This window comes from Pelophylax lessonae (assembly GCF_965119305.1).
Source record: "Pelophylax lessonae genome assembly, chromosome: 5".
Taxonomy (NCBI): Eukaryota; Metazoa; Chordata; class Amphibia; order Anura; family Ranidae; genus Pelophylax; species Pelophylax lessonae.
The window spans coordinates 436,306,685-436,329,020 of record NC_138772.1 but is presented as its reverse complement, the minus strand read 5'-3'; the positions used below and the strand labels follow the sequence as shown (position 1 = coordinate 436,329,020).

General features: G+C 50.1%; 1 protein-coding gene across 1 annotated transcript in view; it reads left to right on the top strand.

Moving 5' to 3' along the window:
- GGH (gamma-glutamyl hydrolase) overlaps positions 1–22,336 on the top strand; it is a 95,803-nt gene that overhangs the window by 33,811 nt on the left and 39,656 nt on the right. Inside the window, exon 2 of the mRNA XM_082259146.1 lies at positions 22,190–22,304. Within this exon, the coding sequence (XP_082115272.1) occupies positions 22,190–22,304 (115 nt within the window). The remainder of the gene's footprint in view (positions 1–22,189; positions 22,305–22,336) is intronic.

The window sequence follows — 22,336 nt, the reverse complement described above, 5'->3', positions numbered from 1 at the left end:
CCCTTGTGTGCGTCTTGAATGCGACTCTCCCTGCCTCATGTGCAGCGGCTTGTTCGCCTGTGCGGGTCCCCCACGCCATGTGAGGTAAGTGTATCTATGTGGGGACCTGTCTGTCTGGGGGGGTGTCAGTCTGGGACTGTGTAACCTGCCTCTATTCACACTGCTTGTCTCCCTATCTCTCGGCTGCATGCTGTGGGCTGCAAGGGGGGGGGGAGCTGTATGACACTGTGTGTGTCAGACTGGTCAGTGTGAGAAGCTGTGTGCTGTGGGGCATGTTTTTTTGGCATGTTTGGGCATATACAGCAATCGCTGCGGCAATCTGACATGTATTCTGATATTGGAATGTAATGTGTGTTTTAATGCACTGTGGAGCGGCGGTTTCGGCGCCAAACGACGCCATTTTGCCTACACCCGCTCCGGCCGCATGGTTTACATGCATGGCGGCCATTTTCTTGTAGCCTCCATAGGCTTACATAGAAGCGCCCTGGCAGCATCACTTCCTCTTTCCAGGAACACCGATCGAGGCAGCAGCAGCGGCGAGGGTCTCCTCAGGTTTTATCCTTCTGTTCTTGCTATCCATTGCCTGTGTTCAGTTTGCATATTCCCTGTGGGGGTCTCATTGTGCTTGAGTGTGGTGCGGTGGGCTGCGCTTGCCGCGCTTGCTTAAAAGGGGCAGTTAACCCTTGGTTGTCTGGCATTACAGGGGCAATGGATTCTCAGGAGGGCAAATTTCCTACAGTATTGGTGGAAAGCCAGGGGACCGCTGTTTCCCCCCCAGGGGGGGATTTAGCCACTATTGTGGCTGGCCTTGCTGCTCAGGTGCAAATGCTGGTGGCTGCTCAATCTACTAAAAGGGCCAGAGTTGCTCTTTCCTCTGATTCTGAGGGTGAAGGTGATGGGGCTGTTCTGGCAGGGGCCTCCTTATCGGGGTCCCGCTCCTCTCTTGATCTAGTGGGGTCTGAGGTGGAGGCTGAAGTTGAGGGGGTTGATAACTCTCCCCCTGGCTCGCCTGAAGAGCTTGCAATCATGGATGAGTTGATTGCTTCCATTAAGCAAACGCTGCGTTTGCAGGACGAAGTGTGTCCCCCCCGCTGCCTTGGCGGCTTATGGGACGCAGAGGAAACGCAGGACGCCGCAGGTTTTTCCCTGCAATGCTGATTTTCAGCGCGCTGTTAAGGATCAATGGCGCGATCTGCGCAAACCTTTTGCGGTACCAAGTAATTTCAAGCTGCGTTATCCTTTTTCGCCTGCCACTGATGAAAGGTGGTGTGTGCCTCCACCAGTGGATCACGCAATTGCGGTTTTGAACAAAGCCACTGCGATTCCTGCAGAGGGTTCCCCTGTTTTCCGTGATGCCACGGATAGGAGACTGGAGTCTCTTGCCCGTCATACTTATTCTGTTACGGGTTCTATGCTTAAGGCTCTGTTTGCTTCTCTCATGGCGGCCCAGGCGATCGCAAGTTGGACGAAGATGCTTAGGCACGTCCTAGTGGCCGACTCGGCCTCGCCGGCGACCCTGGATATGGTGGATCAGATCCACCAGGGTGTCATGTATCTGTGTGATGCGGACCTGGACCTGATTCCGTTGGCTGCACGTGTGCACAGCGTGGCGGTGTTGTCTCGCCGCCTGGTTTGGTTGAAATGTTGGTCGGTGGACCAATCTTCACGTAAGACCTTAGCCAATCTGCCTTATGATGGGTCTCGCCTTTTTGGGGAGTCCCTGGATGTGTTGATTAAGGGGATCACCGGGGGTAAGAGCACTCTCTTGCCCCATTTCACCAAGGCTAAGGGGGCTTCTGGGAAGAAGCATGCTAATTTTCGGCCCCCTCAGGGGTCCTTTCGTGCCTTTCGGCCGCACTACAAGGGCAAACCGTTCAAAGGTCAAGGCTCTCAGAAGAAGCCCTGGTCTGGTAAACAGAAGTCTGGCCAATCCGGACCTGCAGCCCATAACAGTTCGGCCTGAAGGGGCGCCCTCACCCAGTTTTGGGGTGGGGGGACGCTTGCTCGGTTTTCTTCAGCCCTGGTTGGCCCGTGTGCGGGACAGATGGGTTCTGGAAATCGTTCGATCTGGTTACAAGATCGAGTTTCTCTCTCGGCCGGAGAGCAGATTTTTTTCCCTCAAATCTTCAACTGTCTCCAGAGCGCTTGCGGGACCTGCACCTGGCGGTGCGGGACCTGAGGGCTCAGGGAGTGGTGGTTCCGGTGCCTCATCGGGACAGGTTTCGGGGGTTTTATTCCAATCTGTTCACCGTGCCCAGAAAGGAGGGCAAGGTTCGTCCGATTCTGGACTTGAAGGCTCTGAACCGCTCTGTGCGGGTTCGCAAGTTCCGCATGGAATCCCTGCGGTCGGTGGTGGCTGCCCTGGTTCCGGGGGAATTCATGGCCTCCATCGATTTGAAGGATGCGTACCTTCACATCCCCATATTCGAGGGTCACCAGAGGTACCTTCGATTTGCCATTGCGGAGGATCACTACCAGTTCGTGGCGTTGCCCTTTTGGTCTCGCCTCGGCTCCGCGGGTCTTCACCAAGGTGCTTGCACCGGTTATGGCATTATTGAGGGCCCAGGGCGTTTCTGTCCTGGGGTATCTGGACGACATTCTGGTTCGGTCTGCGACCAGCCAGGGTCTGGAGGAGGACCTGTCTGTCACGATGCAAACTCTGCAGGAGTTTGGTTGGACGATAAATTTTCCGAAGTCGACACTGAGTCCGTCGGTTCGTCTCCCCTATCTGGGAATGATACTGGACTCGGTGCAGGCGAAGGTCTTCCTGCCGGAAGACAAACTCAGGACTCTCCGGGAGGAAGTCAGGTCCCTCAGGGACGTTCCGAACTCGTCTCTGCGGACGTGTATGAGATGTCTGGGATTGATGGTCTCGGCCTTCGAGGCGATTCCTTTCGCACAGTTTCACACGCGGGGTCTCCAAGCGGAGATCCTGTCCAGGTGGGACGGGCGACCTCAATCTCTGGATCTTCAAATCTCGTTGAGTCTTCGCACCAGGGAAAACCTTCTGTGGTGGCTCCAGTCCCCGTTGGTGTCCGGGGGCAAGTCGTTTCGTCCGATCTCGTGGACGGTAATCACCACGGATGCCAGCCTGTCGGGCTGGGGTGGAGTTCTGGGCGTTCTGTCCGCTCAGGGGACTTGGTCGGAGGGGGAATCTTCCCTTCCGATCAACATTCTGGAATTGCGTGCGATAAGTCTCTGTCTTCATCGCTGGACGGACCGGCTGCAGGGTTGCCCGGTTCGGGTGCAGACGGACAATGCCACGGCGGTGGCCTACATCAACCACCAAGGGGGCACCAGGAGTGCCCGAGCGGCTCGAGAAGTGGCCGACATTCTGTCTTGGGCCGAGACTCATGTCCCGGCGATAACGGCGGTTCACATTCCGGGTGTGGAGAATTGGCAGGCGGACTATCTGAGTCGCCAGACCCTGGATCAGGAGGAATGGTCTCTCCATCCGGCTGTCTTCCAGACGTTGTGCGCGAAGTGGGGTCTTCCAGATGTGGACCTGTTCGCGTCTCGCCTCAACTACAAGGTGAAGAGGTTCGTGGCAAGGACGCGCGACCCTCGGGCAGACGCGTCGGACGCGTTAGTGGCCCCGTGGCATCAGTACAGGCTGATGTACGCGTTTCCACCGATTCAGTTGCTGTCCAGGTTCCTTCGCAGGTTACACTCGGAACGCAACACGGTGATTCTTGTGGCACCGGACTGGCCTCGCCGGTCCTGGTACGCAGACCTCGTGAATCTGGCGGTCGACGCCCCGTGGCGTCTGCCTCTTCGAGACGATCTACTGTCTCAAGGACCGATATACCATCCTGCTTTACAGTCGCTGGCTTTGACGGCCTGGCTGTTGAAACCGAGGTCCTGAAGGAGAGGGGTCTCTCTCCGGAGGTCGTTCATACTTTGATCAATGCGAGGAAATCTTCCTCGGGGAAGGTTTATTACCGTACTTGGAAGGCCTATTTTGCCTGGTGTGAGTCCAGGGGGTTTTCACCCCGCACGTACTCGGTGTCCCGTGTGCTGTCTTTCCTTCAAACGGGTGTTGATCAGCGTTTGGCGCTGGCTACGATAAAGGGTCAGGTGTCTGCTCTGGCCGTTCTGTTTCAACGTCCCGTGGCTTCCAACCCATTGGTTGGCACCTTTGTTCAGGGTGTGCGGCATCTGGTTCCCCCGAGGCGGGATCCTCTGCCCCCTTGGGACTTGAATCTCGTTCTATCTGTGTTACAACGTGCTCCTTTTGAACAGATCAGGGAGATCTCGTTGTCTATGTTGTCCAAAAAGGTCGCCTTTTTGGTGGCGATCACTTCGGCTCGCAGAGTGTCGGAGCTGGCGGCTTTGTCCTGCAAGTCTCCGTACCTGGTTATTCATTTGGATAAGGTGGTCTTGCGACCTAATCCTTCTTTTCTTCCGAAACGAGTTTCGGACTTCCATCTTAATGAGGATATTGTCTTGCCTTCGTTGTGCACGAAGCCTAAACATCCAAAGGAGGTGAGATTGCACTCTCTGGATGTTGTTCGGGCGATAAGGGTTTACCTTAAATCGACTGAGTCTTTTCGAAAGACGGACTCCTTGTTTGTTCTTCCAGAGGGTCCTCGGAAGGGCATGGCGGCTTCGGCCTCTACCATCGCCAAATGGATCAGGCAGACCATTGAACAGGCCTATGCTTTGCAGGGGAAGGTTCCCCCTGTGCCTGTGAAGGTGCACTCTACTAGATCTCTGAGTACGTCTTGGGCCTGTCGTCATGGGGCTTCTGTAGCCCAGGTGTGTAAGGCGGCGACTTGGTCGACCGTGCACACTTTCACAAAATTCTACAAAGTAGATGTTCAGGCATCGGCGGATGCTTCCTTTGGCCGCAAGGTTCTTAGTGCGGCTGTTCCCTAGGGTCCCTTGTTGGGGACTCCTGGTTGTTGGGATAAGTTTTGTATCCCCTGGTTTTTTTGTCCTTTCCTGGGTTGTTGCTCCTGTTGAGCACCTGTTTTTTGCTGTTGCCCAGCTGGTTTCCTTCCTTTGGTAAGGTTCCTTCTTTGATGCGGAGACTGCGTTGCCTTTCGGCGCGGATGCGTTTCCCACCCCTCATGTTTGCACTGCTTTGGGACGTCCCCATATGTGACGAATATGAAGAGGCGGCGACTGTCGGAGGACGTAAGAGAAAACAGAATTTTTGTAAAATCTTACCTGTAAAATTCCTTTCTCTGAGTCCTCCGACAGTCGCCGCCCCCGCCCCTCTTTTGGGGTTTGATTGTATACTCTACTGCTATTCCACTAAAACTGAGATATGGTTGCAGGAAGTAGGAGGGTATTGACTGAGGGGACCACCCCTTGAGGGTGGGATATGTTAAAGCTTTATTGTTAACATATTCTGTTGCCTAGCTACTCCTTCGGAGCAAAGTCTAATACCCCATATGTGACGAATATGAAGAGGCGGCGACTGTCGGAGGACTCAGAGAAAGGAATTTTACAGGTAAGATTTTACAAAAATTCCGTTTTTTTTTTTTTTCTTTTTTCCTTTTTACCCTGAAAGACAAACACATAATGAGCTAGTACTAGCTCATTATGAAATACTTACCTTAGAACGAGCCCCCGCCGTGCCGCCCGCTTACCTGTATGACAGGCGACATGTCCAGTCGCCCGTCTTCCGGGATCGCGGCATCCGGCCATCTGATTGGCCGGAGCCGCGGTGACGTCACTCCCGCGCGAGCCGACGGTCACGACACGGGGCTCTGAAGGAACGGCACCAGCGGCCATTCCTTCAGAGCGCATGCGCCAGTGATGTCTTCGAAGGTAAAGATCTCCTAAACGGTACATGTTTAGGAGATATTTACAGTACCTATAGGTGTCTTATCATAGGATCATCTATAGGTACAACTTGCCGAGGAGGGTTTACTTCCTCTTTAACCACTTGACCTCTGAGCCCCGGTTCACACTTGTGCGTGTGCGGGGTTCACATGTAATATCGGAGCGATCGGCTGTGCGGTGCGAGTTTAGCCATACAGTTTGTATGGCTAAATTCGCACCGCAGCCGCACCAAACACGCACAGGACCCTTTTTTCCAGCCGCATCAGAATCGGATCGCACAGCGGTTCACACTTGTGCGATCCGATCCTGTGCGAGCTGCACGATCGCACTGCGATATGCGATCAAACTGGGGGTGTCGTTAAGATTACATTGACACCCCCAGCGTATCGCATATGGCAGTGTGAACTGCCAGGGGTGCGTGTGCGATGCGGGAACAGGCTGCGAATTCGCAGCCTTCCCGCATCGCATATATGTGAACCGAGCCTGAAAGCTTTTACCTCCTTCATTACCGACTATGGCTGCTAAGCACTGTGCTATTTTTAACTGGTAGTTATGCTATTTGTTTTTTGTTTTTTAATTTTTTTTTTATTTTATATACAAACTGAAAATCTTGAAGGGAAAAAAAAAAACAATTTTTTTTTCTAATTTCGGTTATAAAACCAATGCAATAAAATCAAATTTTTTCATAAATGTAGTCCAAAATGTATTCTTCCAAATATCTTTTGGTTAAAAAATAAAAAATCCCAGTAAGCATATATGACTGCTGATCACATTTCTAGTGTGATTGTGTTAGTGTGGAGGACAACCAGGGACTGGCTGGGAGGGACACTCACACTATCTGATGTGACAGCTAGTGACACGAATACAGTGATAATACTGACACTGTACAAATGACGCTGGCAGTGTGACGGGGGTGATCAGGAAGGCAGTCAAGGGGTTAACTGTGTGCCTGACAAGTGTACATGTGCTGCTTTTACTCTCAGATCCCTAATTTCAGCTCTGCGGCCGGTTCACACTGGTGTGACGGAAGACATCGCATGTGATTCGCACCGCACTTCTATGCAAATCACATGCGATGTCTTTGTGATGCAAACTCAGCCATACAGATTTTATGGCTGAACTGGAATCCTGTTCAGACTAAAGTTGTGTAGGACCTTTCTTCTTTTTTTTTTTGGGTGCACATTTTTTGATTCCTGTCTGAATTGACAGTTCGCACTGCGATATGCAAACTGATCTGGGGATGTCATTAACTTTGTATTGACATCCCAGTGGTTTGCATATGGCAGTGTGAACTGCCTGTGATGCGGGAACCCACAGTGGATTTGCAGGGTCCCTTCACACAAGTGCTCCGCTTGGCCGACTCGGTTTTTCTCAGCGGGGGATGGATCCACTGATACACCCCCCCCCCCCCCCCACCTGAGCAGGCGGATGACAGATCTGTTTCCGCTCACTGTGCTGAGATGGACCTGTCAGAGTCCCACTCTCTTCTATGGGAGATCGGATGATAACGGGCCACTTGTCTGTTTGTTTTCATCCGGTCTTATCTGATCCTCCAGACGGATGGAAAATTGGGTTTCCATCCGTCTGGATTTCATGGACCGGACCGGATCGGATCGGAGAGCAGCGGGTGTCAGCGGATATGTCTCTGCTGACACCCGCTGTTCCATAGGGATGCATAAAGCATCTGATCCGTTCCGTCTGAAAAACTGACAGGGGGGACCGGATCAGAAAGCCAGTGTGAAAGGGGCTTTAAAGCGGGACTTCACTTAAAAGTGAGAGATCCTCTAAACCAAGGGTCTTCAAACTGACCCTCCAGTTGTTCAGGAACTACAATTCCCATCATGCCTAGTCCATGTCTGTGCATGTCAGAATTTTACAATGCCTCATGGGATGTGTAGTTCCGCAACAGCTGGAGGGCGGAAGTTTGGGGATCCCTGCTCTAAACCTTGTGCTTCGCCAACCATTGTTTGAAAGCGTTCAGATCCATTATGAACAGGCAAATGTACGCAGTTGTTCAAAGCTCCATAATCTGGAAACAAAAGTTGAAAAATCTGCGTCTCTGGTCCCGTGCGTGTTTTGTACCATGCATTGTGCACATGTAAATATTTGTGCTAACCTTTATATGTGTACAGAGCAAACAATCTTACTGGAGGCGCTTCACGTCCTGCATTGCCTACATTCTAACAATGTACCTAGTGCTTCCTCGGTAATATAAAGAGCACTACTATTCTATACAGCGGGTAGAAGAAGTATTGAACACGTCATCGGTTTTCTAGGTAAATATATAAAGGTACTATTGACATGTTTTTCACCACATGTCGGTAACAATCCATACATACAAAGAAACCAAAACAAATAAGTTCAGAAATGTAAGTTGTATGGGTAATACAATGGAATGACACAGGAAAAAGTATTGAACACGTGAAGAAAGACAGGCGCAAAAAGACATGGAAAGCCAAGACACCAGCTGCAATCTGTCAGTAGTTGGAAAGCAATCCTTGTCAGTTAAAATCATTATCAGCTGGTTCAGTCTCAATTGATGGCCTATAAAAAGGTGTCACACAAGAAACATCTCATGATGTGTAAAAGCAAAGAGCGCTCTCAAGACCTTTGCAACCCTATTGTTGCAAAACATACTGATGGCATTGGTTAAAGAAGGATTTCTAAACATTTGAATGTTCCAGTGAGCACTGTTTGGGCCATAATCCAGAAGTGGAAAGCACATAATTTCACCGTAGACCGGCCAAGGCCAGGTGCTTCTTGCAAGATTTCTGGCAGAGGAGTAAACAGAATTATCAGAAGTTGGCCAAGAGCCAAGGACCACTTGTGGAGCGTTTCAGAAAGACCTGAAATTAGCAGGTATAGGATGAGCACTGCCAGAGCCCTACAAAATGACCTGTAGCAGGCCACGGGTGTGAATGTCTCTAACCAAACAATCATAAACAGACTTCATGAGGGTGGCCTAAGGGCCGATATCCTCTAGTGGGCCCACTGCCCGGTACCATGGAGCTTTATTGGCACTTCCCATTGTCCTCTATTCCCAGATGTAGCCTTTTACGGGGAAACATGTCAGGAGACAGGAGCTTTGATCCGAACTTGCTGGTGCAATCCATGGTCGGACCTTCTTCTGTACCACCTGACAATTTTTATCTGACTAAGTGCAATAGCTGTATTTTAATACATTTTAAGCCTACATACTGCACTAGGAGTCTCTCCTCTCTGCTTATCCACATACATACCATGATCTGAGTTGGGGGAAAGCTGTGGCTGAAGGCTGAGCTGTATATCATATGACAAACTATTCATCCATTAAGTAGTGTCGGTGCTTGTGATTAAGGAGCTGCACATAAAATATCTGTAATCCAGAGCTGATTATTATCTATAATTTGGAGATCATGAGATTCTGGTAAGAGGCACATTCTCTATACACGGGTGGAGAACTGGGAAATATTTTTTTTCTTACATCCTCCGACAGTCGCCGCCTCTTCATATTCGTCACTAATGGGGTTATTGACCTTTGCTCCGTAGGAGTAGCTAGGCAACAGAATATATTAATATCAAAGCTTTTAGCATATCCCACCCCCAGGGGGTGGTCCCCTCAGTCAATACCTCCCTGCTTCCTGCATACCAACTCAGTTTCATATGCCTAGCTCAGGAGTATGCAGGCTGTTCCTGTGCTGGGGCTCTTAGTCTCAGCCACTTTTCTCTTTTTTGATTTTATTTGAAGTTTTTTCTCTTTCTTTTACTTAGCTGTTTATTTTCAGCGTTAGTTCTTCTGATGAAGATGATCGTGCGGCGCTGGGTCTGTCTGGCCACCCTGGATCCCAGGGCTCAGGGCCAGGGGCTTCCCAGCCTGCCATCGAGCGTTCAGCTTAGGTTTTACCCTGGCACATTGAACGACCCATCCCTGTTCGCTGCAGGGATGCTATCGGTGAGGTGGCTACCTCACTGGACGCCATTGCGGTTTCGCACCGCAACTCCACTGCGTCATGCTTGCGACACTCCCTGTCCTCAGTACTGCGGTTTGGTCGCTGGAGCAGGCTCCCCACGCCATCCGGACTGGTAAGTGTAACTCTATGTGGGGACCTGTCTTTTTTGGGTGTCAGTCTGGGACTGTGTGACCCTGCATGTCTGTGTGGCTGCTGTGCTCCCAGTCGGCTCCTGTGTGCACTTGCTGCCTGTGTGTGGGCTGTGAGGGGGGGGGCTCTCCCGCTCTGCTGGGTGTCATATGAAGCAGTCAGATTTTCAGCATGCTGTGCGGCGATCGCTGCGGCGATCCGCCATTTTTCTGGGGCAAAATTATGGTGGCAGGTCCTGTGAGGTACTGCACAGCGTTTTTGGCGCCAAACGCCGCCATTTTGAGCGGCGATCGATCACCACATGTCAGCAACATGTTCTATTTGCCCAGGGTTTTTTCCTCAGCCGAGCGGCCATGTTTGTGTAGCCTTGCAGAGGCTTCATAGGGGCGGTCAGTCTTGCATCCCTTCCTTTTCCTCTGGGACAGCGATCGGTGCAGCAGCCTGTGTGAGCTCTCCAGGTTTTATATCTCCTTTTTTCCTGTATTCCTTGCCCAGTTTCTTGTCCCTGTGGGGGTCAGTGTGTTCAGTGGGTGCGGTGGGCAGCGCTCGCCGCGATCTTAAAGGGGCAGTACCCTTTATTAATAATTTTGCTGGGGCATGGATTCTCAGGATTGCAAGTTTCCTCCCACCCTGGTGGGGGGCCAAGGGGCTGCTGCTTCCCCCGAGGGGGCTGATCTGGCCACTATTGTGGCAAACTTAGCTGCTCAGGTGCAGATGCTGGTGGCTGATCGATCCACTAAACGGCCCAGGGTGTCTATTTCCTCTGATTCAAAGGGCGCTGGGGCTGCTATGGCTGGAGTGCCCTTCTCAGGGTCTCACTCATCCCTGGACCTTGTGGGGTCTGACGGGGAGGCAGAAGGGATTGATAGTTCTCCCCCCTGGCTCGTCTGAAGAGCTTGCACTCATGGATGAGTTAGTTGCTTCTATCAAGCAAACGCTGCATTTGCAGGATGAACCATGTCCTCCTGCTTTGATGTCCTCTTATGGGACGCAGAGGAAACGCAAAACATCGCAGGTTTTTCCTTGCTCTACGGAATTTCAGCGCGCGGTTGATGAGCAATGGCACAATTTAAAAAAGCCTTTTGCTGTGCCGAGTAGGTTCAAGCTGCGTTATCCCTTTACACCGGCTACTGATGAGCGTTGGTGTATACCGCCTCAGGTGGATCACGCGGTGGCGATTTTTGAATAAATCCACTGTGATCCCTGCTGAGGATACCCCGGTGTTCCGGGACCCGACGGACAGGAGATTGGAGTCTCTTGCCCATCATGCTTATACGGTTGCTGGTTCTATGCTGAAGCCTATTTTTGCTTCCATTATGGCAGCCCAGGCTATTGCGGATTGGACGCAGGTGCTCAGGCGCACTCTGGTGGCTGACTCTGCCCCGCCGACAACTTTGGCCATGGTGGATCAGATTCATCAGGGTGTCATGTATTTGTGTGATGCGGACTTGGATTTAGTCCCTTTGGCTGCGCGCCTTTCTAGTGTGGCGGTGTTGAACCGTCGCCTGATATGGCTGAAATGTTGGTCGGTTGACCAATCTTCTCGCAAGACTCTGGCAAATTTGCCCTACGCGGTATCTTGCCTTTTTGGCGAATCTTTGGATACTCTGATAAAGGGTATTTCTGGGGGTAAGAGCACTCTCTTGCCCCAATCTCACAAGAATAAGTTTGTTCGTGGTAAGAAGAATGCTTCGTTTAGGCCCTCTCAGGGGTCCTTTCGTGCCTTTCGGTCGCACTATAAGGGCAAGCCCTTCAAGGCCAAGGCTCCCAGAAGAAGCCGTGGGCGGGTAAGCAGAAGTCCGGCCAGTCCGGATCCGCTGCCCATAACAATGCGGCCTGACGGGGCGCCCTCACCTGTTTCTGGGGAGGGGGGACGTTTGCTCGGTTTTCTTTGACCCTGGCTGGACCGCGTTCGGGACAGGTGGGTTCAGGAAATCGTTCGATCTGGATACAAGATCGAGTTTCTCTCTCGGCCGGCGGGCGGATTTTTCCCCTCAAACCTTCAGCTGACTCCGGAGCGCTTGCAGGATCTGCACCTGGCGGTGCGGGACCTGCGGGCCCAGGGAGTGGTGGTTCCGGTGCCTCATCGGGACAGATTTCGGGGGTTCTATTCCAGTCTGTTCACTGTGCCCAGAAAGGAGGGCAAGGTACGTCCGATTCTGGACTTGAAAGCTCTGAACCGCTTTGTGCGGGTTCGCAAGTTTCGCATGGAATCCCTGCGCTCGGTGGTGGCTGCCCTGGTTCCGGGGGAATTCATGGCCTCCATCGAAGGATGCATACCTTCACATTCCCATTTTCAAGGGTCACCAGAGGTACCTTCGATTCGCCATTGCGGAGGATCATTATCAATTCGTGGCGTTGCCCTTTGGTCTCGCCTCGGCTCCGCGGGTTTTCACCAAGGTGCTTGCGCCGGTTCTGGCCTTACTGCGGGCCCAGGGCATTTCTGTCCTGGGGTATCTGGACGATATCCTGATTCGGTCCGCGACCAGTCAGGGCCTGGTGAACGACCTGTCCATCACGATGCGGACTCTGCAGGAATTCGGCTGGACGATAAATTTTCCAAAATCGACGTTGTGTCCGTCGGTTCATCTTCCCTACCTGGGGATGATTCTGGACTCTGTTCAGGCGAAGGTCTTCCTGCCGGAAGACAAGCTTCGGACACTTCAGTGCGAAGTCAGGTCCCTCAGGGACAATCAGTGCTCGTCCCTCCGGACGTGTATGAGGTGTCTGGGGTTGATGGTTTCGGCCTTCGAGGCGATTCCCTTCGCCCAGTTTCACACACTGGAGCTTCAGGCGGAGGTCCTGGCCGAGTGGGACGGGCGTCCGCAGTCTCTGGATCTGCGACTGTCGTTGAGCCATCTCACCCGAAGGGGTCTTTTGTGGTGGCTCCAGTCCCCGGCGGTGTCGGGGGGCAAGTCCTTTCGTCCTTGGTCGTGGACGGTGATCACCACGGATGCCAGCCTGTCGGGCTGGGGTGGTGTTCTGGGCGTTCTGTCCGCCCAGGGAACTTGGTCAGAGGAAGAATCCCCCTTCCGATCAACTTTCTGGAATTGCGAGCGATAAATCTGTCTTCTGCGTTTGACGGACAGGCTTCAGGGCCATCCAGTTCGGGTGCAGACGGTCAATGCCACAACGGTGGCCTACATCAACCACCAAGGGGGCACCAGGAGTGCCCGGGCGGCTCGGGAAGTAGCCGACATTCTGTCTTGGGCCGAGACGCACGTCCCGGCGATCTCTGCTGTTCACATTCCGGGGGTGGAAAACTGGCAGGCGGATTATCTGAGCCGCCAGACCCTGGACCAGGGAGAATGGTCCCTTCACCCGGATGTCTTCCAGATGTTGTGCGCGAAGTGGGGGTCCCCAGATGTGGACCTGTTCGCGTCTCATCTAAACAACAAGGTGGAAAGGTTCGTGGCAAGGACGCGCGATCCTCGGGCAGACGCCTCGGACGCGTTAGTGACGCCCTGGCATCAGTATCGCCTGATGTATGCCTTTCCACCGATTCAGCTGCTGTCCAGGTTCCTTCGCAGGTTGGCCTCGGAACCGAAAACGGTGATTCTGGTGGCACCAGACTGGCCTCGCCGGTCTTGGTACGCGGACCTCGTGAATCTGGCGGTAGACGCTCCGTGGCGTCTGCCACTTCGGGAAGATCTCCTGTCTCAAGGACCGATATTCCATTCTGCTTTACAGTCGCTGGCTTTAACGGCCTGGCTGTTGAAAACCAGGTCCTGAAGGATAGGGGTCTTTCCCCCGAGGTCATTCCCACTTTGATCAAGGCTAGGAAAGCCTCTTCGGGGAAGATTTACTACCGTACTTGGAAAGCATATTTTGCCTGGTGTGAGTCCAGGGGGTATTCCCCTCGCTCATACTCGGTGTCGAGAGTGTTGGCTTTCCTTCAAACGGGCGTGGACCAGCGTTTGGCGTTGGCCACGGTTAAGGGTCAGATTTCTGCGCTGGCCGTTCTCTTTCAATGCCCTGTGGCGTCTAACTCTTTGGTTAGCACCTTTGTTCAAGGGGTGCGACACTTGGTCCCTCCTAGGAGGGAGCCTTTGCCTCCATGGGATTTGAACCTTGTTCTGTATGTGTTGCAACACGCTCCTTTTGAAAATATCAGGGAGATCTCGTTGTCTTTGTTGTCCAAGAAGGTTGCCTTCTTAGTGGCGATCACTTCGGCTCGCAGGGTGTCGGAGCTGGCAGCCTTGTCCTGCAAATCTCCGTATTTGGTGATTCACTTGGATACGGTGGTCTTGCGACCTAACCCGTCTTTTCTTCTGAAGAGGATCTCGGAATTTTCACCTCAATTAGGATATTGTTCTGCCCTCGCTTTGCGCGAAGCCTAAGCATCCGAAGGAGGTGGCTTTGCATTCCTTGGATGTTGTTAGGGCGATCAGGGTTTACCTGTCATCGACTAAATCCTTTCACAAGTCGGATTCTCTCTTTGTCCTTCCTGAGGGACCTCGGAAGGGCATGGCGGCGTCGGCCGCTACCATCGCAAAATGGATCAGACAGACCATTGTGCAAGCCTATGCTTTGAAGGGGAAGGTTCCTCCTTTTCCTGTGAAGGTGCACTCTACCAGGTCTCTGAGAACGTCTTGGGCCTATCGTCATCAGGCTTCTGTGGCCCAGGTGTGTAAGGCGGCGACTTGGTCATCCGTTCACACCTTCTCCAAATTTTACAAAGTGGATGTTCAGGCATCGGCAGATGCTTCTTTTGGCCGCAAAGTTCTTAGTGCGGCAGTGCCTTAGGGTCCCTTGTTTGGGTCCTTGGCTGTTGGGGTGTTTTTACCCCTAGGTTACTTGTTTTTTTTCCTGGGTTGTTGCTCCTGTTGAGCACGTTTTTCCTGTTGCCCAGTTGGTTCTCTTACTTTGGTAAGGTTCCTTTCTCTGATGTGGGTACTGCGTTGCTTTAGGCGCGGCTGCTTTTTTTTTCCCACCCCTCATGTCTACACTGCTTTGGGACGTCCCCATTAGTGACGAATATGAAGAGGCGGCGACTGTCGGAGGACGTAAGAGAAAACTGAATTTTTGTAAAATCTTACCTGTAAAATTCCTTTCTCTGAGTCCTCCGACAGTCGCCGCCCCCGCCCCTCTTTTGGGGTTTGTTTATGTACTCTACTGCTATTCTACTGAAACTGAGTTGGTATGCAGAAAGCAGGGAGGTATTGACTGAGGGGACCACCCCCTGGGGGTGGGATATGCTAAAAGCTTTGATATTAATATATTCTGTTGCCTAGCTACTCCTACGGAGCAAAGGTCAATAACCCCATTAGTGACGAATATGAAGAGGCGGCGACTGTCGGAGGACTCAGAGAAAGGAATTTTACAGGTAAGATTTTACAAAAATTCAGTTTTTATCACTGGGAACGGTGGAATTCTTTTCATCATAGGACATTTATTTGTTTGTTTTTTTATTTTTTGAGAAATGGACACTTATTATTATTTTTTTTCACTTATTTGATATTCCGTTTCTGATATGTGTATTTTTTTTTTTTTTTTTTTTAATCCAAGTAATGTATATTTTATCAGTAAGTGGTATTGATTGTTCACGGATTGGACAATAATTTATACACACGGTTATATGGTAGCGCATAGGTACCATGGCTCTGTGCACCCCACTCTGTAATGCTTGCGGTGTCTATTTTAGGTGTTTAGATTATTGGCAGCTAACTTCTTCATATGATATGATGTCCCCTTCCAGATCTTCATATGATATGACGTCCCCTTCCAGATCTTCATATGATATGACGTCCCCTTCCAGATCTTCATATGATATGACGTCCCCTTCCAGATCTTCGTATGATATGACGTCCCCTTCCAGATCTTCATATGATATGACGTCCCCTTCCAGATCTTCATATGATATGACGTCCCCTTCCAGATCTTCATATGATATGACGTCCCCTTCCAGATCTTCATATGATATGACCTCCCCTTCCAGATCTTGAGTATGAGTTTTAGCTAGTGGATGTTTTTTGTAATTTACAGAACATTGCTTGGAAGGCAAGTAACATTTTGTTCTGAAGGCTCCATTCTTAACTGTGCCACTCGCATTCTGCAGTTAGTGCAGCTGTTTATTTCAGTGGGCTGCCCTGTCTGCAAAAACATGAGAAGAAAAACCCGGACCCCCCCTTTTTTTTTTTTTTTTTAAACTCACTGCACAGAATCGCATGACTGCCAAAGAACGTGTCTTGCTTGTGGGTCTGGAACTTGCACGTAGCCTTAGACTTTAAACCGGAACTTTACCTATAAGAACTTTTTCTTTTTTTTTTTTTTTTTTTTAAACAAGGAACATACACTATATTACCAAAAGTATTGGGACGCCTGCCTTTACATGCACATTAACTTTAATGGCATCCCAGTCTTAGTCCGTAGGGTTCAATATTGAGTTGGCCCACCCTTTGCAGCTATAACAGCGTTAACTCCTCTGGGAAGGCTTTCCACAAGGTTTAGGAGTGTGTCTATGGGAATATTTGACCTCTCTTCCAGAAGCGCATTTATGAGGTCAGGCACTGATGTTGGACGAGCAGGCCTGGCTTGCAGTCTCTGCTCTAATTCATCCCAAAGGTGTTCTATCAGGTTGAGGTCAGGACTCTGTGCAAGCCAGTCAAGTTCCTCCACCCCAAACTCGTTCATCCATGTCTTTATGAACCTTGGTTTGTGCACTGGTCCAAATTATTTGGTGGAGGCAGTATTCTGGTGTGGGGTTGTTTTTTCAGGGGTTGGGCTTTGACCCCTTAGTTCCAGTGAAGATGTCCGTACACCAAGACATTTTGGACAATTTCTTGCTCCCAACTTTGTGAGAACAGTTTTGGAATGACCTCTTCCTGTTCCAACATGACTGTGCACCAGTGCACGAAGCAAGGTCCATGAAGACCTGGATGAATGAGTTTGGGGTGGCGATTGCGAGCCAGGCCTTCTCGTCCAACATCCTTGAGACAGCATGGGCCGGGACAGCTTCTCTATATGGAGAGATTTGAAGTCTATTAGACCCCAAATCTCTCCTCTGGTCTCCAATGCAGTGGATTAGACACAGATTGGTCTCTTCCGCTGATTTCCTGGCCGCTAATGTCAGAACCGGAAGGGACGATTTAGTCACAATGTCCGTTCCCCTCTCTCTCTGTTCCATGCAGCTGATGCCACTGGTCGCCTCGCTCCTGGGCTCCTCAATCAGATGGCAGAGCCCGGGAAAGACGGAGGGGGGGTGGGGCCCCCTTCCGCCACCCGCAGAGGTGATTGAGTGGCTATTTACCCACACGAGTCACTTCCGTTACAATCGGAATTGCCGGCTTAAAAATAGCAGGATGATGCCCGTTGGTGCAGGCATTATCCTGGGAAAACCCGCCACAAACTGAGGGCATCCATGGATGCCCTATGGGTGGCAAGTAGTTATTCGATGGTCGTATACCAGCCTTCCCAACTCACTCTGGCCTTATATTGGCATAACTTGCTTTATTCGCAGACTCAGCTGTGAATATGCATGATGATGGGAAAGGCTTTATCATTTGATGGTCCTCCTGAAATTGGGGCATAAAGGAAATCACACGATGACCCCCGTAGTCCCACTAATGCACTTGTAAGACTGGCCTTTCTGTCAGTTGGCATTTCTATGGGAATTTGGGCACTTGATGTATACATGCTAATTGTTTGTTTGTAAGGTCAAACAGTCTGTGCTTTCATGGATGTGTACAAACAAAATCTGCAGGCAATCGGATGAGAATCTCCAACTGTCCTGATTTCTGCCTACCACTTTAAGTATGATGTCATCACGATGGAGCTCTATCTGGCTTCATGGAAATCATCAGAAGCAGCTGCGAGAAGGCAAATGAAAGTCAACACTTGATATATTTTGTAAAAGGAGTCCCTTTTGTGTTTCTAAACGTTTAAGTCTCCTTCTCTGACTCCCAATACTTGGGTAATTATCTGAATTAAACAATAAATTTGCTGATGTAATTACATCATGGGTCAGCAGGAAGGTGTTTGTTTTTCCATGGTTTACACGCCTTAGCATAACTTCCTTCTAAGCTGTTGGAAAAACCTTGTTTGAGAGAGGCTAATTTAATCATGAATCATTGGTGTAATATATCCTGCTTCATATACACAGCCGGTATTGAATGCGTCACCATTTTTCTAGGTAAAAATATATAAAGGTGCTATTAACATTAAATTTTCACTACATGTCCGTAACAACCCATGCAATCCATACATACAAAGAAACCAAAACAAATAAGTTCAGACCTTAAGTTATGTGTAAATAAAATGGAATGATACGGGGGGGGGGGGGGGAGTATTGAACACACGAAGAAAGGGAGAAGCAAAAAGGCGTGGAAAGCCAAGACACCAGCTGAAATCTATCAGTAATTTAGAAGGCAATCCTGCCCCTTTTCAGTGCAAGTTATCGGCTGGTTCAGTCTCAACTGGTGACCTATAAAATGGTGTCTCATTACCACCAAGGTGTCACACAAGAAACCGCTCATGATGGCTAAAAGCAAAGGGCTCTTTCGCAACCTCATTGTTGCAAAACATACTGATGGCATTGGTTTAACACTACTCTGGGGGGGGGGGGGGGGGTGTGATCAGGGTTTTATTTTACACTTTGCTGTTACAACGACGATTACTGTAACAGCAATGTTTTGAACTGTCAATGAGTGGGTTACATTAAAGCGGAGTTCCACCCAAAAGTGGAACTTCCGCTTTTAGTGGTCCCGACCCCCCGACATGCCACATTTGGCATGTCATTTTTTGAGGGGGGGGGGGGAGCGTGTACCTCGTTTTGACAGGTACCCGCTCCCACTTCCGCTCGGAGCGCCGCGGCGCCCTGAGCGGAAGTTCTCCCCCTCCCTCCCTGCAATCTTCTGGGACATGTTAGAGGTCCCAGAAGATTGCCGGCCAATCACGACACGTAGCGCAACATGCACAGCGCGTACCCGGCTGTGAAGCTGCCAACTGTCACAGCCGGGTGCCCACAGCAGTGATGCCGGCGCCGCGGAGCAGAGAGGGAGAAGACGGCGCATCGCTGGACCGTGGGACAGGTGAGTGTGTGGATAGGCTGGAACTCCGCTTTAATAACACTTGTGCCATAACAGAGGCACACTATCAGTTTGAAGCTCTGCCCTTTGCTCCTGCCTCTGCGCCTCAAGTTTTTACCAATGTGTTGGCTCTGGTTCTGGCCTTGCTGAGACAACAGGGGATTGCCATGATTGGCTATCTGGATGACCTGCTTCTGTGGGCGGTGACTCCCTGGGTCTTGATGGACAACGTGGCAATCACAATCCGCAGTCTACAAGAGTCTGAGTGGATCCTGAACATCCAGAAATCTGCTCTGACCCTGACCAGGTGGCTAGGATATTTGGGTCCCACACCCGATTTCACACAGGCCGAAGTGTTTTTTTCAGCTGGACAAGCTACGGAAGCTTCAAATGGTGATTCCTCTACCAATGTCCCGCCTGAAGTCCTCCCTAGATTCTTGCATGCAGTTCTGGGTCTGATGGTGTCTACGTTTAAGGCGGTCTCATACACGCAGTTCTGCAGAAGGAAATCTTGTCTAAATGGGACGAGTCCCCCCACATCCTTGGACACCCAGGTTCAAAGACCAGAGTATCTGGTGGTTGTTTTGGTCTCCTGCCCTGCAGGCTGGGAATTCACCTCTTTTATGTAATTTTCTGGAACTTCAGGTAATAAGGCCCTTGCCTGGAACAGTGGACAGAACTCTTTAGGGGGCTCCTGGTCAAGATCCAGTCAGACAATGCCACAGCAGTGCCCTACATCAACCACCAAAGTGGGACAATAAGTGCAGCAGTGGCACTGGACTTCACATACCGGCTCGATCCACCATGCACATGCCAGGCATGGAAAATTAGTAGGTTGACTACCTCGGCCAGCAGACGTCTCTGCATCCAGACTTGTTTTTTCAGATCTGCCTATGGTGGGGCACTCCGGATGTTGACCTTCTGGCATCTCATTTCAACAGGAAGTTGCCAAGGTTTGTGGCAAGGGATTCCTTGGGGACACAACAAAACACCTTGGTGGCACCGTCAAGCTTCTACCCCATCTACTGCGCAGGATAGAGGCTGAAGAAATAATGGTCATTGTATTGGCTCCAGATTGGCCTCACTGATCCTGGTACTCAGACATGGTGCAACTAGTTGCCAGACACTCCCGGTAGCTGCCCCTCAGGAAAGATCCTTTGTTTCAAGGGCAATCTTTTGCTGTGCTTCCATCTCTGGCTTTGACGTTTGACTATAGAAAGCCAGGTTATGATGGTCTTGGGACTATCAGGATCGGTGATCTCTACAATCCTAAAAGAGCAAAAAAATCGACCTCCTAGGAAGATTTTCCATTCTACTTTGAAGGCCTACATATCGCGGTGTGAGACTGCAAAAGTCCACCCAATACTTTTTTTTTTTTTTTTTTTCTCGCTGGCTCGAATATTGGTCTTTCTGCAATGGGATGTGTTGAACAAAAGTTGGCCTTAAGAGCAATCAAAGGCCAAGTATGTTTTCGAAGTAAGAAGGGTATGGTGGCCTCCTCCATTCTTTGGTGGATTCTGCAGACCTTAGTTTAGGCTTATACCATTAGGGTTAGGTTCCTCCCTCCGTTGTTACCGCGTATTCCACCAGGGCACTTGGTGCCTCTTGGGCCTTCCGGCATCAGGTGTCTGTCTCAGGCCTGTAAGGTGGCTACCTGGTTGTCTCTGCACAACTTTGTCTACCTTCACTAAACTTTATAGGGTGGATGTTGTTGCGTCTTTTGTGCTTATGTTGGCCACACAGTTTTCTAAGCAACTGTGGGATTTCAGGTCGCTTTAGGAGGGTATGTTTTGGTTGGGCTCATGTTTGTATGTTGCTAGCCTGTTTTGGCTCTTTTTTTTTTTTTTTTTTTTCACACCCCTTTTATTTTTGCCACTGCTTGTGGACGTACCTGTGGTAGAGAATAGTCCGTTTTTAGCCATCAATAAACAAAATAGAAAACGTAATTTTGTTGTTCGCTGCAAAATTCCTTTTCTTCGTTTTTATTGACTTTCACAGCACCTGCCCCTCTTGATTGTCTTGTTAGTAATTGGTTTGCCTGTGGCAGAGAGGGGGTTTATACCAGGCAGGACTGACCATACGCAGTGTCCTACTACTCCTCCTGTAGGTGGCGCTAAACCCTGTGGTCGAGAATAGTCGGCTGAAATTAAAAAAAAAAAAGCCATATATCTTTACTCACATGTCTGTTTAGGTACTAAAGTTTTATGTAGCATGCTCCAAGTTGTGGAGACTACAGTGTTTGAAAAACGCAAGAGGTCCATGTTGCTTTAGACGCATTAGGCTTGATTCACAAAGCTTTAACATGAGAATAAGTGTTACTATTTTGGTCATGTGACTAATTTTCAAAAGCCTGTTAGACATAGCTGAAAATAACCATAGCTTTTTTTCAGGGGGAATGCAGTTCCGGCACCTCCAGAACTGAATGTATGTAATAGCAGGTTCTGGTGTGTGCTGGAGGGTCTATTGATGCTGGCTGATGAGGGATGGAGGGATCTATTTTTGTGTGGGAAGGGGGGTCTATTGTTGCTGGGAGTTCTTCTGTTGCTCGTGAGAGGTCTATTGCTGCCGGGGTGGGTCTTATGTTGCTGCGGGTCAGTTGTTTCTGGGAGGGATGTACCGTTGAGCATTGGTCTTTGTTGCTGGCTGCTGTAGGGTCTATTGATGCTGGCTACTGAGGAACCTTTTGTTGCTGGAAGGGATCTATTTTTGCGGGGGGGGGGGGGATTGTTGCTGGGAAGGTCTATTGATGCTGATGGGGATCTATTGTTGCTGGGGGTGGATCTTATGTTGCAGGGGGTCAGTTGTTGCTGGGAGGGATATACTGTTGGGGTGGGGTCTTTGTTACTGGCTGCTGGAGGGTCTATTGATGCTGGGGTGGATCTAATTGTCATTGGAGTGTCCCTTGTTGCTAGATCTATTTTACTGTCTCTTGTTATTAACAAATTCCATACAAAAAATACTTAGCACCACAAAATAATACTTGGGTCTGTATTCTCTAAGAGGGGCGGTATTGGGAGGTGGGTAAGGGGCAGAGTCAAAGGGTGACTCAAAAGGGAGGAGTTCCTGAATCTATTCTCTGAGAAAAAAAGCCCTGAAAATAACTATTCACTTTTATGAACATAAAGTATTTTATGCTGGTGTGTTTAGCTTTGTGAATTAAGCCTCGTGTGCTACACCAACAATTGTTCAGCGCACGGGCACCCTGGCATGAATACATGAAAAATGTTAAATGATGTGCATGGATGGTTTTGCTGTTCGTTTTCTCACATCCCTTCATTTCTTTCTTTGCAGGAGTAGTGGCACAGGAGATCCACTTTGAAAACTTGATGCCATACGGGCAGTCATACATTGCTGCATCTTACATAAAGACTCTAGAATCAGCTGGAGCCAGAGTCATTCCTATAAGGTGATGAATAACGGTGACAAACTTTTAAATGT